The sequence below is a fragment of the Physeter macrocephalus genome, chromosome 1 (assembly GCF_002837175.3).
Source record: "Physeter macrocephalus isolate SW-GA chromosome 1, ASM283717v5, whole genome shotgun sequence".
NCBI classification, from domain to species: domain Eukaryota; kingdom Metazoa; phylum Chordata; class Mammalia; order Artiodactyla; family Physeteridae; genus Physeter; species Physeter macrocephalus.
The window spans coordinates 72,527,360-72,546,261 of NC_041214.2; the positions used below are offsets into that span (position 1 = coordinate 72,527,360).

Consider the following 18,902-nt stretch of genomic DNA (forward strand, 5'->3'; position numbering starts at 1 on the left):
ACGAACCCAGCTCCCCTGCACCGGCAGGCGGACGCGCAACCACTGCGCCACCAGGGAAGCCCTGGAAATACTTTTGATAATGCTAAAAATGTTATCTGTTACCTTAAAGGAATATTTAAGTTTTTTTTTAATTTAATTTTTTTGAGTAGTTGGTAATCTTGTTTAAATATTTTAATTCTGATTTTTTAATATTTTTAGGTTTCATGTGCAATGACAGATGAAATTTGTCGACTCTCTGTTTTGGTTGATGAATTTTGTTCTGAGTTTCATCCTACTCCAAGTGTATTGAAAGTATATAAAAATGTAAGTTAAATTGTAGTTAAATGTTATTCAGATACAGTTTCCTTATCTTATTCTGACTCTTATTCCACTCTAGTGGTTTGGCCATTTTAATGTCTTCATGGCAATCAATACATGATTAAACTATTACATCTCCTATGCACTCTTGTAATAAATCTAAACTATAAAGTATACAAAAGAATTATCATCTTAAAAAAGAATAAGATCATTTTAGTGTTTACTACTTTTTTGACATTTTAATAAAATCTGCATATATTCTAGAGAAAAAATAATGTGGATGTTTACCATTGTTAACAGGAGTTAAATAAGCACATAGAAGATGGAATGGGAAGAAATTTGGCTGATCGGTGCACCAATGAAGTCAATGCTTCAATGTTTCAATCCCAACAAGAAATTATTGGTAATATTTATGTCTGCAAGTTCGTGTGTAGTTTTTTCCTTATGTCGCTGTTAAAAGATTTATTATAAAATCCTTTAGATATTTTATAAAATATTATTTACTGTTGTTAACTAAAATGTCATAATTCGGTTCTTTCTAGAAAATTTGAAGCCATTACTTCCAGCTGGTATACAGAATAAACTACATACACTGATTCCTTGCAAGAAATTTGATCTCAGCTATGACCTGAATTGCCACAAGTTATGTTCAGATTTTCAAGAGGATATTGTATTTCATTTTTCCTTGGGCTGGTCCTCCCTTGTCCATCGTTTCTTGGGTCCTACAAATGCTCAGCGGGTGCTTCTAGGATTATCAGAGCCTATCTTTCAGGTGTATATATATATATATTTTTTTTTTTTTTTGAGTAGGCTTTTTATTAGGTGGTTATTGCTGTACTATACAGGTATGTATCTCATTCTACCAGTTTAGAGTCTCTTTTTAAAAACTTTTTTGAATTTATCAATTCAATAATTTTTTTAATTAATTAATTTTTTTTTTTTTTGGCTGCGTTGGGTCTTCATTGCTGCGTGCGGGCTTTCTCTAGTTGCAACGAGCGGGGGCTACTCTTCGTTGCGGTGCGTGGGTTTCTCATTGTGGTGGCTTCTCGTTGCGGAGCATGGGCCCTAGGCACGCGGGCTTCAATAGTTGTGGCACGCAGGCTCAGTAGTTGTGGCTCATGGGCTGTAGGGCGCAGGCTCAGTAGTTGTGGCGCATGAGCTTAGCTGCTCCGCGGCATGTGGGATCTTCCAGACCAGGGCTCGAACCTGTGCCCCCTGCATTGGCAGGCGGATTCTTAACCACTACGCCACCAGGGAAGTCCCTCGATTCAATCATTTTTCAGAAAACTTACAGAGTTGTAAAACCATCGCCACAGTCCAGTTTTTGAACATGTCTGTCACCCCAAAGGCTACCCTTGTGCCCATTTGCAGTCAGTTGTCATTTCCACCTCCAGCCCTACTGCTAGCCAGGTTTCTCTAGCTATCATTTTTACCCTTCTGGACATTTCATATCAATGGAATCACACAAAATGTGGCCTTTTGTGACTGGCTACTTTCATTTTAGCGTAATGTTCTCAAGGTTTGTCATCATGGTGTATGAATGTTGTAGCATGTATCAATACTCCATTTCTTTTTTTGGATGAATAATATCCCATTATGGATATCACACATTTTATTTATCCATTCACCAATTGATGGACATTTGAGTTGTTTGTACTTTTTGGCTATTATGAGTAATGATGTTTTAAATACTCATAGACTGTTTTTATGTGGACATCTTTTTTCATTCCTCTTGAGTATATGTCTAGGAGTGAAATTGCTGGACCTCATGGTAACTCCATGTTTAACTTTCTGAGGAACTGCTAAACTGTTTTCCAAAGCAGCTGCACCCTTTTACATTCCCACCAGCAATGTATTGAGATTCTCTTTCTCCACATGCTCATCAAGACTTGTTATCGTCTTTTTTATTATGGCGGATGTGAAGTTGTACCTCATTGTAGTTTTGATTTGTATTTCCTTAATGACTGATGATTTTGAACATCTTTTCATGTGCTTATTCGTGTGTCTTATTTTGGAACATGTCTATTCAAATCATTTGTCCTTTTTTTTTTTTTTTTTTGCGGCACGTGGGCCTCTCACTGCTATGGCCTCTCCCGTTGCGGAGCGCAGGCTCAGCAGCCATGGCTCACGGGCCAGACCGGGGCACGAACCTGTGTCCCCTGCATCGGCAGGCGGACTCTCAACCACCACGCCACCAGGGAAGCCCCCATTTGTCCATTTTTAAATTAGGTTATTTGGCTTCTTATCGTCTTGTGGGAGTTCTTTATATATATTCCAGATACAAGTCTTTATCAGATACATGATTTCCAAATACATATGTTTTTCTAGTCTGTGGCTTGCCTTTTAATTTTCTTATGGTGTATTTTGAAGTGTAAAAGATTTTAATTTTGCTTTCATTACTATTTTTTTAATTTTTATTTATTTTTTTTGGCCATGCAGCTTGCGGGATCTTAGTTCCTCAGCCAGAGATTGAACCCGGGCCCTCAGCAGTGAAAGCGTATAGTCCTAACAACTGGACTGCCAGGGAATTCCCAAGGTTTTAAATTTGAAGTCCAGTTTTTTTTAAAGGATTGTGTTTTTGGTGTAAAAAAAATTTTTTTATATATAGTTTTAATTTCACTTGAGAGTTGAAGGCCTGTTGTTTTAGGTAGACTCGTATGTTATGAAAATTCATTCTTCGTGATATCATTGGTCCATGTCACAGGAGATAATTTTCAGACCATTTTTATTTTCTTCATGTATTTATGGTAAACTCATTAATTGGAGTCATTCTTTTTGTAGATTGACTACTGTAATTTTAAAAGAGAATACAATCGAATTTTGTAAATGTAACTATTCCATTTATAGTGGTGTAATTGAATTAATCCTTTCCCCCCTGCAACCTTATTAGCTTCCCAGATCTTTAGCTTCTACTCCCACTGCTCCTACCAATCCAGCAACACCAGATAATGCGTCACAGGAAGAACTCATGGTTACCTTAATAACAGCATTAGCTTCTCTTACGTCTAGAACTTCTATGGGCATCATTGTTGTTGGAGGAGTGGTAAGAAATAGTACCTTTTTTTTTGAAACAGTATTTTTTAGTGTAATTGAAATTGAAATTATTGCAAAGCTACCTGCTAGATCAGGAAGAGAAAGATATATTTACTTCAGTTTCCAGGATCTATAAGATGACATGAAAAGTTGTAAGTTAAAATTAGTGAATTGGGTTTCACAAGTCTAATCTTAAAAATAAATATTAAAAAAAATTTTAAATTGAAACATAATGACATATAAAATAGTATTAGTTTTAGGTGTATGACATGATTTAATATATGTATATATTGTGAAATGATTACACAAAATAAACAATACTTCCTACTTTTACATCATAGCACATGAAGAAACAATATTTGTGCATTGGAGTAACAGGAATGATCCAGGTCCCTTATCTAGCCTTCTCCAAATACCAAAGGGATCTGCCTTAAAGTATTAAATATTATTTTTTGTAGTAGTTCTTATATGCTAAAAGTTTTTTTCATATCATTAACAGCATAGATTTATTTTGGTTTTTTGTTTTGTTTTTACTGACGTATAGTTGATTTACAATGTTATGTTTCAGGTGTACAGCAAATGATTCAGTTACACAAATATATATATCTCTATTCTTTTTCAGATTCTTTCCCCTTATAGGTTATTACAAAATATTGAGTATAGTTTTCTGTGCTATACAGTAGGTCCTTGTTGGTTATCTTTTTTTTTTCTTCTTTTTTTTTTTTTTTGCCGCACCACGTAGCATGTGGGATCTTAGTTCCCCAACCAGGGACCGAACCTGTGCCCCCTGCAGTGGAAGCATGCAGTCTTAACCACTGGACTGCCAGGGAACTCCCAGTTAACTATTTTATATATAGTTCATTTTGGTTTTTTAAACCTTTGACTTAAAAATATTAACATCCCTTTTTGAGATACATGGAGTCAACTAACCAAATGCCTGGCAGGTTATAAAAGTTCTTGCCTGGTATTTATGTGCTGCTCCTTTTTTCGGCTTGATTTCCGGTAATTTCATATTTTCTCATAGAGAAGGAATATACATTTTTTAAAAATGGATCTGACTCAAAGATGTGTAGGGAGCCAGTGAGTTTTCTAAAATGCCTTTTAGTACAATCTCCCTAGTGGTATTTTTCTTTCTCAAAGTAAGCTGTGAATTTATCTTACAGATTTGGAAAACTGTAGGCTGGAAACTCATATCTGTTTCATTAAGTATGTACGGAGCTTTGTATCTTTATGAAAGGCTGACTTGGACCACCCGTGCCAAGGAGAGAGCCTTTAAACAGCAATTTGTGAATTATGCAACTGAAAAACTGCAACTGATTGTTAGCTTCACAAGCGCCAACTGCAGCCATCAAGTACAACAGTAAGTTGAAAGATTCATCTATTTTTGTTTTAAAGCTTTACTGAAGTAGGACATACATGCAGAAATGCATAAATAAGAGTACAGCTCAAAGAATTATCACAACATGAACACATTTTATAATTGCCACCAAAGTGGAAAACATAGAATGATACCAGACAAGTGGGCTTAAAATGCATGGTGGTAAACATAATTTATTTTTACTATTATAGCCCAGATTTGTAGGTTTAAAGGCATGATTTTTTAAAACTCAAGAGAATTTTATTATAATAATAAATACCTGGGTCCACCGAGTTTATGTATCTTAAATATTTGTTTCATTGATTTAGTAAAAATATATAGAACTCCAGTCAAATCAATGCATAATATTCTGTATTAGAGTGCTCCTGAGAGCTGAATTAGAAAGTTTTCTGAGGTAAAGATGATTGCAATTTAATAGAAGAAACAACATGTACATAAAGGTGAAAAGTAACGAGAGCTTCATAATGTGAGGCTCTAGAATCTTTTTTTTTTTAAATCACATTGAGTATTTATGTATTTATTGGCTGCATCGGGTCTTCGTTGCTGTGCGTGGGCTTTCTCTAGTTGCGGCGGGTGGGGGGCTACCCTTTGTTGCGGTGCGTGGGCTTCTCACTGTGGTGGCTTCTCTAGGTGCGCGGGCTTCAGTACCTGTGGCTTGCAGGCTCTATTTTCTGTGCTATACAGTAGGTCCTTGTTGGTTATCTTTTTTTTTTCTTCTTTTTTTTTTTTTTTGCCGCACCACGTAGCATGTGGGATCTTAGTTCCCCAACCAGGGACCGAACCTGTGCCCCCTGCAGTGGAAGCATGCAGTCTTAACCACTGGACTGCCAGGGAACTCCCAGTTAACTATTTTATATATAGTTCATTTTGGTTTTTTAAACCTTTGACTTAAAAATATTAACATCCCTTTTTGAGATACATGGAGTCAACTAACCAAATGCCTGGCAGGTTATAAAAGTTCTTGCCTGGTATTTATGTGCTGCTCCTTTTTTCGGCTTGATTTCCGGTAATTTCATATTTTCTCATAGAGAAGGAATATACATTTTTAAAAAATGGATCTGACTCAAAGATGTGTAGGGAGCCAGTGAGTTTTCTAAAATGCCTTTTAGTACAATCTCCCTAGTGGTATTTTTCTTTCTCAAAGTAAGCTGTGAATTTATCTTACAGATTTGGAAAACTGTAGGCTGGAAACTCATATCTGTTTCATTAAGTATGTACGGAGCTTTGTATCTTTATGAAAGGCTGACTTGGACCACCCGTGCCAAGGAGAGAGCCTTTAAACAGCAATTTGTGAATTATGCAACTGAAAAACTGCAACTGATTGTTAGCTTCACAAGCGCCAACTGCAGCCATCAAGTACAACAGTAAGTTGAAAGATTCATCTATTTTTGTTTTAAAGCTTTACTGAAGTAGGACATACATGCAGAAATGCATAAATAAGAGTACAGCTCAAAGAATTATCACAACATGAACACATTTTATAATTGCCACCAAAGTGGAAAACATAGAATGATACCAGACAAGTGGGCTTAAAATGCATGGTGGTAAACATAATTTATTTTTACTATTATAGCCCAGATTTGTAGGTTTAAAGGCATGATTTTTTAAAACTCAAGAGAATTTTATTATAATAATAAATACCTGGGTCCACCGAGTTTATGTATCTTAAATATTTGTTTCATTGATTTAGTAAAAATATATAGAACTCCAGTCAAATCAATGCATAATATTCTGTATTAGAGTGCTCCTGAGAGCTGAATTAGAAAGTTTTCTGAGGTAAAGATGATTGCAATTTAATAGAAGAAACAACATGTACATAAAGGTGAAAAGTAACGAGAGCTTCATAATGTGAGGCTCTAGAATCTTTTTTTTTTTAAATCACATTGAGTATTTATGTATTTATTGGCTGCATCGGGTCTTCGTTGCTGTGCGTGGGCTTTCTCTAGTTGCGGCGGGTGGGGGGCTACCCTTTGTTGCGGTGCGTGGGCTTCTCACTGTGGTGGCTTCTCTAGGTGCGCGGGCTTCAGTACCTGTGGCTTGCAGGCTCTAGAGCGCAGGGTCAGTAGTTGCGGCACATGGACTTAGTTGCTCCGCGACATGTGGGATCTTCCCGAACCAGGGCTCAAACCCGTGTCCCCTGCATTGGCAGGCGGATTCTTAACCACTCTGCCACTAGAGAAGTCCCTAGAATCTGAAATCATGAAGGATAGTGGATCAGCAAAGGTTTCCTAGAGGAGAGGTAGCCTGATGAGACTTGAACATCAGAATAGAAAGAGCGAGACAGAGAAAACAGCTCAAACCAAAGGCAAGAACGTTGGGGGGAAAAGAATGTGTTCAGAAACGTGAGATAATTTCAGTGTGGCAGATGTGTACATAAGAAGGGGTCCATTCAAGTATAAGCCTAACACTAGGACTGAGGTTTGGATAATTAGGAACCCTGGGAGTGATATCATTAACATTTAGCTCTAGAACAGATAACTTTGCAGTGGTGTGGTGTATAAAGTGGTTTAGACTCAGGAGACAAGAATTGCAGGGAGATTAAACTGTTTCAGACACAAGATCAGAGCCTGTACTAACCTAGTTAGAGCTGTAGGGGATGGAAACAATGAGGGCACAGAATTGAGACCACTGAATTAGTTCACTCGTTTACCAAATATTTATTGAGCTCCTATTTTATATAACTGTTAATTTTGATTTATTTATATTAAGATCTTTTCTTTAATGAGGATAACCTGGATCTCCAAACAAAATCAGCTGAGGTTCACATTCATAAAAACAATTAATGAAGCTTACTATTTGTTTCATCATCAAACATTTATTCGTTGCCTACCATGTGACAATAACTACGCTAGAAGTTATGGGAAATTAAAAGTTAAAGATAACTTGTATTCTTCCTTAGAGGACTTTACACTCTAATGGAGGCAACCTCAAATAATTACTCCAGTTAAAATAATACTAGCTAAATATTAATGTAATAAAATATTAAAATAAAAAGATGCTTCATTTGTCTAATATTGGTATTTGGTCAGATAGGGAGAGAATGGAGGGGGAAAGGACCCTGGGAAAGATGAAGATGCGCAGGAGAATAGTTGCAGAGAAAAACAAGTCAGTTCATCAAATTCCAGCAGTACACACCTACTAGGCATGCTCTCGGTTGCAAAAATATAAATATAATATTTGCCAAAGTTAACATATTATCTAGCACACAAATTAAATGCAGCCCTTTTGTTCTAGAAATGTGGTTAAATGTTGCTATAGTTTAAAGTATTTTTGACTGTCACAGAAGTTCATGAAATTTTCTTTCCTGTTCTCAGTAATTTATTTTTATAGGCAGGGGACAAGAGTAAGGCTTATTATGCTTCTGAAGAAATACACCCATCCTTCGCCTTTTTATAGCTTATTCATATTCACAGCAATATGGCAGAGTAATATTACTACCCACTGAGCATTTGTCTTGAGGCCAGATGAAATTAAGCCCACAGTCGTATTAAGCTTACAAGTGCCATACCCTCCCTCATACCATTCTTAGCCATGTTCTTTGATACCTTATATTTTTGAGATTTTTTTTTATTTCTTTGCTGCGGAGCACAGGCTCCGGATGCGCAGGCTCAGCGGCCGTGGCTCACGGGCCTAGCGGCTCCACGGCATGTGGGATCCTCCCGGACCGCAGCACGAACCCGTGTCCCCTGCATCGGCAGGCGGACTCTCAACCACTGCGCCACCAGGGAAGCCCTTTTGGGAATTCTTTAAACTTGGATCCCTTTTTTATATAAGCTTTAAATTAAAGCTTATTCATTTTAAAAGACATTCATGACTGCTGATAAAATTATTTTTTATTTGAAGGGAAATGGCAACCACTTTTGCTCGCCTGTGCCAACAAGTTGATATTACACAAAGACATCTAGAAGAAGAAATTGCCAGATTATCCAAAGAGATAGATCAACTGGAGAAAATACAGAACAATTCAAAGCGCTTAAGGTATTTGAACCTTTTTTCCTCAATAATACGAACATTTATTGGTTTCATTACCAAAATATGTAAAATCACTAGCAAATTTATGTTAAAATTTTTGGCTTTCTGCATTGGCTTAATTGTAATTTTGCAATTTCAATGAAAGCTAATTTGAACAACAACAACAAAACAAATCTGAATTTAAAGGAATTTTTTTAGATCTAAGCTTATAGCTCTGTGTTAAGCTATACTAGTCCTTTTTCAGAGCAGAAGTTTTTTAATTAAAAGTATGAATTTTCAGTCCTACATATCCAAGACCCATAGCTTTTCTTCTCATTGGGGACTGTTAGATATACTTAAATTTGAAGCAACAGAAGTAAACAAGATATCCTAATATAATGTGGAATTCTGGTTTAATATGATTTGCCATGGATTCTTTGGAGTCTAAATAAATTGTGCTTTGGGGGTCAAGACCAGAAGTGTCACCACGAGATCTATACTTCTTGGCAGTTCTTAACTTTCAGCTTTATTACCCATTAGCTGGCTCACCTACAAGTCTGGTAGGATCATTAAGCATCATTTACTTCCTGCTGCTACTTACCAGGGCACATGCTACATACAGTTGCCTGTATAAAAACAGTTTGCAACATCTGCAAATTGGAGAGGCTGTCCTTATGACGTGGATTTTGGGACATTATACTTAAAACACCTGTGATAGTGTCCATCCCTGGTATCTTAATCTGAAAAGATTAAGATTAAGCAGTCACATTCTCATTGCATCTCTGTTTCAGGGTCTCTGAAAAAGGTGACTGCCTATCACTTAAACCCCAGCATCACTTCACACACAAAAATACACCCAAATGAATTTCATATATTCCATTGCTCCTATTTTAAGTTAGATCATCCCAAATACAGCTTTTCAAATTTGGTGAAACTATATCCAATAGAATTTTTTTTTTAACCTAGGTAGGTTTTTAAATATTTTTTCAACTTGCTATAGTAAAAAGCCATAACTGATCAAATAGATTATTGGTACTTATGTAGCTTTCAGATTTTGGCAGGACTGACTTGAATAAGTATCAATATTTTTGATCTGCTAATTCTTCTAATAGGAAAGTTTAGAATAATATTAACATAATATTATAAGTTTAGAATATTATTAATATTTGGAATCTCCCTTGTTACTAAATTAGGCTTAGCCATTCAGATATAATTTAACTTAACTAATGCTTCAGGAGCATTACCTGAAGAAATATACAGTGGCGTTCACATGAACATTTAACTTATGACCTTGACCATATGCACTTAGCAACAAACAAAACAGGACCAAGAAGAAAAGAGAGAAGCTCATTTAAGTATATGTGTGTGCCCTGGTAGAGTATGAGAATGGAAGATACAAACCTGCATTCCCCTGTCAATTTACATTCTGTTTTCCCTCTTGTTATGGGAATTTGGCTGCATCAAGTACAATTTTAATATTAAAAAAAAATATTTTTGGTAACTATGGTCCTTTGACATCTGCCAGCTACTTTGTGTATACATAAAACCACTTATTCTACGCTTTATGCTTAACGGGAGTTCAAGAACAATTATGTCTTTATGTGACTTAGGATGTAACTCCCATGTAAGGTGATATGACTCCACTGTCTCTTAGGCTTTTCATTCTTATTAAAGATTTTATCAGTATACCTTTCTTCTGGCCATTGGATTCTGTGTTTATTGCAAAGTTACAGTAGCACATATAATAAATGCTTTAAAAAGAGTTGAAGATCTGAGTTCGGAGAAATGTAGCAACAGCTGGCTAGTGATTTTTTTTTTTTTTTAAGATTTGCATGGGATGCATTTTTTCTCATTGACCTTTATGATAATTAGATTGGTGTTTTATTCATTTTTTTTAAATTAGAAATAAAGCTGTTCAACTTGAAAACGAGCTGGAGAATTTTACTAAGCAGTTTCTACATTCAGGCAATGAAGAAGAATCTTAACAATAGAGATTGCTTTGGTGATCCTGATAGAAGATGGAACTTGGAAGATTGGGACAGTTATTTTTATGAAGTGACTTTAAATATGAATTATACTAATTATACCTAAATAGCAAATCCATGAGTAGATCCTGGTATTGATCTATCTCAGGGTGTGTGTATTTCTGAAAAGTGTTGTGATGTCTCTTTAGTTTTAATTTTGGGTAAAGAAAAATCCTTTGATACGTGAAAATGATGAATTAGTTTAAAGAACCAACTCTCTGACCCCTGAGGGGTGGGGCCTTGCTCTTAATTAGGGCTTTGTTTTTGATTCTGAAAAACTCTGCTTCCTGGCATCCAGGAGTTAGAGAGTGCTCCTTTCATCTTCTTTCTCAAAACGAATTTTTGATGCCTATTTCAGTGGGAATAGTCACATTTTTGTTTTATAAACTGCATTGCTCTAACCACAAAGGAGTGTGGAATGTTCTTGAGTGTATTATTTATGCAGGTTACAATCGCTTTTGCCATCCTGGCAGGTATGTAAACCACTAATAAATAATGCTGTTTTTACTCCCTCTTTTATTCCCATTAAAATTGATGTAAAACAGTATATGGGTTTGTTATTGTAGAGTCCTTATAAAGGTATTTGGGTCTAAATAGTTTTCTCAAGAAACACTTCCAGCCTCAACTCTGATTCCAGTAAGGAAGGCTTTCTCAGTTTTAAGAGTTAAGTTTGAAGTGATAAAAATAGCCAGAGATATGGGAGATCTGAATTTTGGGTGGCTACAGTCATGTACAAATGCTGTTCTTTAGAAAGTATTTGCCAAGGATACTGCTGGGTTGTCCCCCGGGGTGGCTTTTAAACATTTATTTAATTGTATGAATTTGAGAGGTCACGGTTAAAAATTATTACTTTTACCTTAATGAAATGTTTATGAGTTCAAGTATTGTTTGTTTCTATGTTAAAAACTAATAGAAAACTTACTTATATGGAAACATTAGAAAACTGACATTCTAAGGCTTTGCTACACAAAACGTAGTTTTGAGGACCACCAAATCAGCATCACCTAGATGCTTGTTAGAAAGGCACAATCCCAGAAGACACAGCACATTTGGCCAGTATAGTTTATGCTGCTTTTCCATGGGAGGGATAACATTTCATGCTTTTTTCTTTTAATACTCAGTACTTATTTTTCTGTGCCTTTAAGGCTCCTGGATGCTAGTCAGTCTTTTCACAACAGGTGCAACACTTTTCCAGGATATTTTAAGGAGAAAATAACATTATTTAGGCCATAGAAGCCTTTCAAAAATATTTTTTATGCAAATCAGATATTAGAATGCAATATTCAAATCCAAATAAATATTCATTTATGGCTAATATTGTTGCTTTATAACCAAAAAATGATACAAGCCGCCAAGAAGTAGGATTAGGTAACACTTGCAACATGAAAAACATGTCTAAGACTGGGTGCTGCTAATTAAGTCTACAATTTCAAGGCCTTAATCTTTTTTTTTTTTTTTTTTTTTTTTTGGCCTTGATCTTTATACACAAGTACTTGAACTTTTGAAATAGCACAGTGGTTTGGTATCACCTCATTAGTATAGTACAGTGGTTCTCACAGTTTGGTCCCTCAGTCAACAGTAGCACTACACTAGGGAACTTGTAAGAATTTCATTCTTGGGTCTCATCCTAGACCTACTGAATCAAATACTAGGTTTGGGGACCAGCAATATCTGGTTTAACAAGCCCTCAAGGTGATCTGATGCATGCTGAAGTTTGGGAACTACAGTACAGAATAGTGGTTCTTGTATAGTAAGTTTATACTAAGTTTTTCATCACTAGTTTGACTCCAGTTCCGCCTGATCAAGCTTGAAAATATGAGTGTTGGAAATGGGACACTAAAATAATGAAGCCCAGCCTTTATGCTTAGGGATAATAAGTGCACCAATGACCAAGCCCATGAATTATAAAGAATTGTAGCTGTTGTCGTTCAAAGTTATTGCACATTTACTTGACTGTCTACTATGTATGTTTGCAGGATTATTTATATAAACTTTGTGTAACCTTCAACTTTTTACAAAACTAGATTTTTTATAAGAAGTATGCAAGGTGAAAATAAAATTTGTTTGCCTGATAGTTGATAAATGTAGCATTTATACTGGCATTTAGTGAGTTTTAATCTTTTAATGATTTTTATGGCTATCTTGGGGAGACCGGCTCATCTTTTTCCTAAAGGAGCTTTAAGGGAAAAAAATGACAATTTTGCTTTTTGATGAAAATCTGTGGCCTTTTAACAGTAGGCTAACATTGACAGTACTACAGAATAGGTCAGTGGCACTCCAATCTCCTCCTTGCTTCCAGCAGCCCATTCATTTTTCATGAAGAAAATAATTACCAATGTTTAGATAAAGGGATTAGAACTGAACATGAACTATTGGGCTTGGAGTTTCGTTCTGGGACTTAAAAGTAATTCTACTAAAAATCAAAACATGCTACGTGAAATCTGTTAAAAGCACTTTATTGATTACAGTATCAATTCACAGCAACATTTCACAGAGCTACTGTACAACTAAAGGAACGAATTACTGCAAGAAAGATTCAAGAATACTGTTAAATCATGATACAAGTCCATAGTTTGGTTTAAAGCTTTTTTCTAAGAGCTTTAATCTAATACATTCACCTTTCCCACAGACTACTGACATTCAGATTCAGTTGGCCACAGCTGTTGTAGAAACCATTCTAGGTGAAGAAGAACATTTTAATCAACTTAAAAAACCCACTTAGACGTGAATGCCTTTGGATAAGAATACGCAAATGCAAGTGTTCAGATGCTTCTTTGAAAAGAGAAAACAATAGGATAGAGCACCATTGTGTAAGACACAGAAAAGGCTTGAAATATCTACCAAGTATATCACTGAAGTTCTATTAATTAAAAAATACTGTATGATGTAAGATTTTGTCAGGCACATTTAACACCAGTTGAAACATATAACCAGCTTTTTCATATGCTGCATTAATCAACTATTTTGTAGGATCAATTGGATTTAAGAAAAAAGACTTAGGAAATTTTATCAACATGCAAACAAATTTGCTAAACACAAGGTGTACCATCATTCTGATTAATAAATTACTTTTTAAAACAATGCTAGCTTAGACATTCAACTACAGACCACTTTACTGAGTACCTATTATAACCAATACTTTTAAATATAGCACTGAATTTAACGCAACTTACAATGAACAATGGGAGAAAAACTAGTAAATATGAAGGGTACTTCACATTCTACTTAATCTAATTTAAAATACCGATTTTATTCACTGTGCTACAATTTCTCACAAGATAGTCTGACTGGTGGGTGTTTTAAAAATTCTAACAGGAGGTAAGAAACACTTTAAAATTTTGCTTTCCACAGTGGCAAAAGGGAAATTAGAAACTGAACATAGTACTTAATTTTAAAATGTTTTTAAGTCTGACTCACACTGTGAAGATTTTAGAAAGAACATCTTTATTACTAAAATCATAGGTCCATTTGGGAGATTGTTTAATCACTTTCCATTAACGTTTAAACACACCAACAGGTAAGCCACAAGTATTCAACTGTTATACTTTAAACTGTGAGATTCACCAATGATCAAGCATAAATTTCCCTGAATGTCTTCATTTTTTAAAGTCTTAATAATATTACTAAATCTAAGACATCAAAAGTGTTGGAGAACGTTAGTTACATAATATTGGCACAGTATTTTTTTTTTTTTTTTGGCAACAATAAAAATTTCACTTTGTCACCTGGAGAAGCCAAGATCCATTTCTCTTTCAATATGTTAACTTTAAAATTACTTAACATATTCCAGAAGCACCTACCTCCGTTATGTCTAGGAAACTAGTTTACTATCATCATGCAGTATTAATCAGTTCAACTGAGTCTAAATTAAAATAAGGAGATTGCTTACTAGGCTCTCTTGAAGAATTAAGTATCTCTTGATACTTAAGTACTTCATGAAATATTAAGCCTTAATCTTTGCCTCTCTGAAGATGGAATTCAATATGCTGTTACAGACTCAACTATAAAAATCTGAGCTAGGGAGGGATCTTGGATATTTAGTCTAAATCTCTGATAGCATAGCTGCCAAAAATGAGGCCTGTCCATCAAAGTGGAGGTGATGTTCTTGCTGAGAGCACAAAGTGCTTTCTTGAGCAGGTTTATGCGATGATTTGCTTAAGCACATGGCAATCACTCCACTTTGTTTTAGAAAAGAATATGTGCCTTTAAAATATTCTTGCCACATCTTAAAAAAAACTGTTCTTTATGAAGTGATTAAAGACTCTACAAATAAACCTAACTGAGGCACATGACGTTTGAAGGTTTCTTAGGTAAAAAGAAAAAAATCAGGCACCAGAACTGCAATATTGATAAAATTCCTTAAAACTACTTTGGGCCATATTTTTTTTTAAGTTTTGAAAAACTGGGATTCAAACTGTACTGTGCTTCTACAAATTATACTGACTTTAGGAAGTTCTTATGCACAAAAGAATTTGACGAGCAGATGAACTCAAACTGTAAGTAAATGTTTAGCAACTGGAACCCATATCACTAAACAAAGGTTTAAGTCGTAAGTTAATGTGGCAATGAGGTCACCATTCGGTCATATGTAAAATACGGTCATAAGAGCCGTAGTAGTGGTTAGTTTTCAGTTGCCTAATACATATTTAATTATGGGAATTGCTTTTTAACTATCTACAAAAACTTTAGTAACATTAAATCACTTTTATTAACATTGTGAAGACCACAGACTTCTTATAGTCTGTGTGCCTCTGACTAAAGTATCCTGTTACTAGAACCACTTTCAAAGTAGAGGAGATACTCTCTTTATATATATAAGGCTATTTTGCACATGGTAGAAGTGCTTTCCTGAAGAGGATTTTGGAATAAATTGCTGAACTACATGGTAAACCCTCACCCCTGTCTATTTTTGGAAATGAATATGTCCCTTTGAAGTATTCTTGCCTTATCTCAAAGAGCTGCTCTTTATGAAGTGATATAAATAGTCCACAAACATTAACAGCTAAAGTTCACAGAAATCTTGAATGTGCATATAAATATACATTCATGCCTGCCATCTACAACAGTCTGTTTTTTTGGTCCTATATCTTAATCTTCCTTTTCCCATTTTATTCTTTTTAGTATCTTAAAACAGTTACTGATTTCATTATGGTTGATACGCTTATTAGCACATCCACAATATAAAAATGAAAATTTACAAGTAAAATTTGGGAGTATTTAGGTTAGGGTTACAGGTGATCAAAAGTTAACAGACCTATCTCAACAGTTACTGACACAGTTTACTAAGTTACAAAACACAAATGCACTTCTACATCAGAAAAACCCCACGACTTTACCATCAAAGAAGACTAACAATCTTCTACTGTCAATCATTTAGATTATTTTTAAGAGAGAAATCCAAGGGGCAAGGATCTCTGTTTAAGTTCAAGGGGGCCCGTTCTAGTAATACACACATTATATCACTGACAAGCAGAGGAATTGCTTAGTATTTTCCTCTGACCCCTTCCAGAACTGCTCTTAGAATCTTCTTTTGGCTTTAAAGTGGGGGTCACTTTGATCTTGGTATCCTTTGAAGCAAAACCACTTAGAAACCAATATTTTGTGCTAATGGGAGGAAATATTATAGAAGATCAAAAAGCTTGAATGTCTGCTTTTTAAATTTTTGAAGGCACAGAGAGTTAACATCAATTCAGATTTTATATTATGTGAACATAAATTCATAAAGCAACCTTCTTAATGATTATAACTAGTCAGAACTGGTGATTGGTTAGATTTTATACTTCTTTCAAAAACGTAATGCCATCACAGTATTTTTCCTACCTAGATACACATTGATGGAGAACACTGGGAAAACTCCTTCAGATGCAAGGACAGTCCAAATGTTCATCAGTCTTCTGAAATGAGTGCACCTGCACCTTACAAACTCAGTTCTAGAATATGAAATCAATAGGAAAGCCCAGCTATTGCGAATGCTACCTAAGTGTCATTTGATGATAACCAGCTTTTTAAAATAACAAGAACCACTCTCATGTGATTACTGCTATCTACCAATTAATATTATACGAGTTTCTTATGTATGTCTAAGATTTCAGAGTGAGATCTCTATTCCCTGGCCATCAGATTATGTCCCCTTCAAAAGACTAAACATGAGCACTAATTTAAATTGATAAGATGGCAGAGGATATAGCAGAAACTAATGATATTCACAAGGACTCCCCTCAGTGGTACCTAGGCCTGTCAGCATTCTTAAACAGTAAGCAACCAGGATCTCTTTTAGATCAAATGGTCGGAATACAAGAAGACTTGCTTCAAATATCAGTACACACATCAATGGTTTCACTTCCATCTATTACTGTGCCTGGTTCCTCCACTACAAAACTCAAAACTATGACACTTTTTAAGGTATACAAGGTTAAAAATGTAGTTCTTAAAAAATGCAAACACATACTCTCAAACATGATAGGCTGCTATAATGTGTACATTCTGTTCTACACAAAGAATAAGAATTAGACAGTACAAGCAAAAATTCATCAAGGTTAAATTAGCTCAACTCCTCAAATTAATACACTGGTCCTGATCTCAGCAAGCACCTTTACCTTGTTTTCACCTTTTTTTGTTTTGTAGTTTACTGAAAGCTTCTTTTTGTATATAATAATCTTAATAGAAAAATCTTCACCTGCAAATATAAGGTAAATTCTTTTTCACAGCTATAGGCTGTAGTACTGATTTCTCCAGGTATCAGTGGAGAACAGAAAACTTGTGCTGTTAATTCCAGATTCTAAGAAAACTGTCCCAAGACCCTGTTGCCACAGCCATGCCATCATCAGTTACACCTAAACAGCTGACACGGTTGTCATGACCAGCAAGAACACCTGAAAAACAAAAGTTCAGTAAAAAGTTAGCAATGGGCAAGTTTTAGAATTAAACAAGTGTATGCATAAAAGATCTGGGAGGGTACTTAAAAGCTAACAGGTTCCCCTGAGTTGAGAGACTGAGCACCAGGGGTAAGCTGGGCATGTAGGTAAAATAAAATTCTTTGTATTCCGTGAACTTCTGACATGTGCATCAAATTGTGTTTTTCATTGTTGAAAAATTATTCTATAATTATGCTTATGTTCAAAATTATCTGTTCGATATGTAGACTTTCATTTTACATCTCTAATAAGTTCATGATACTTCTAAATTTTGCCAATAACCTATGCTATTTTCAACAAAAACAAAATTTTAAATGAAGTTCAATGAACTTTTACCACCAGAACAAAAACATGAGAATGAAGCTGACTTATACTACCACTTCCAAAAATAACAACATAATTTATTTACTTTATTCCTTTAACCACCAAACCCTGGAATGTTTTGGTCTTAAGTTTCTGAAACCATCAAACTCATCTAGTCTTAGTTTTCTTTTGTATATTTAACCTATTTGATCTTCTGACCACTACACAGGATAAAATTAAATATTCCCAAATATTTGGGAGGAAAATGAAAAAAGTAAAGATTTAAAAGAAAAATTAGAATATATCAAATTCTCAAAAAGAATTTTTTCTTTAATATACTATTTGAGTTTTCATTATCTCCATATGTAATTAAGCATATCATTTTCACCCAATCTCAGGAACAGAAGTTCATCTCGTCTAACTCATTAATATTCTGTGCAGTACCTTCAGTATGGCAATGTTTGGCAACAGGCAAATTTACCATTATGGGTTGAAATAACAAAAAATGACCATTGTGACTAAATACTCCAAGTCATATTGGAAAGAAGAATGAATTAGCAATTCATGAGTCACATTTCAATTTTAAGGTGAAAGTATCCAGTTGAGTCAACTTGAAACCAAACAGCTGTAAGCAAAGCAAAACTAAAACTCAAGCATATGTTTAAAAAAATATGGAAAACATGTTTTTATTTTGTTATGGATATTAATTCATTCGATCCAAGCAAAACATCTAATACCTCAAAAAAGTAATTGGCTTTGGAAAACAGAGTATCTCCAAAAATTTACTTGCAAAATGCTAACCCGTGAACTTTTCTGCAGTCTCAAGAGAGGTTGTAGAAAGTTACTCCTGGTAATGTTGACATTGCCTCCACTCCCTCAGAAACCTCAACAACTGTATAAGTGTTTAAAAGGGCAAGGACATAAACCCACAAGGACAGCAAGGATATGAGAGCAAGCAGTGGCAACAAAATTTTGTGAGCTGTATGGTGGTAAGTGTGTTAG

At 35.1% G+C, this 18,902-nt stretch overlaps 2 protein-coding genes across 2 annotated transcripts in view; one reads left to right on the forward strand and one right to left on the reverse strand.

The window, feature by feature from the left end:
- The window catches only part of MFN1 (mitofusin 1), a 36,022-nt gene extending 23,900 nt beyond the window's left edge, over positions 1 to 12,122 (forward strand). Inside the window, exons 12-18 of the mRNA XM_055083935.1 lie at positions 199 to 303; positions 598 to 700; positions 840 to 1,069; positions 3,188 to 3,340; positions 4,494 to 4,690; positions 8,552 to 8,686; positions 10,563 to 12,122. Of these exons, the coding sequence (XP_054939910.1) occupies positions 199 to 303; positions 598 to 700; positions 840 to 1,069; positions 3,188 to 3,340; positions 4,494 to 4,690; positions 8,552 to 8,686; positions 10,563 to 10,644 (1,005 nt within the window). The 3' untranslated portion in view covers positions 10,645 to 12,122. The remainder of the gene's footprint in view (positions 1 to 198; positions 304 to 597; positions 701 to 839; positions 1,070 to 3,187; positions 3,341 to 4,493; positions 4,691 to 8,551; positions 8,687 to 10,562) is intronic.
- A 1,017-nt stretch (positions 12,123 to 13,139) lies between these two features.
- The window catches only part of GNB4 (G protein subunit beta 4), a 67,076-nt gene continuing 61,313 nt past the window's right edge, over positions 13,140 to 18,902 (reverse strand). Inside the window, exon 10 of the mRNA XM_024124228.3 lies at positions 13,140 to 17,555. Coding sequence (XP_023979996.1) covers positions 17,449 to 17,555 — 107 coding nt within the window. The 3' untranslated portion in view covers positions 13,140 to 17,448. The remainder of the gene's footprint in view (positions 17,556 to 18,902) is intronic.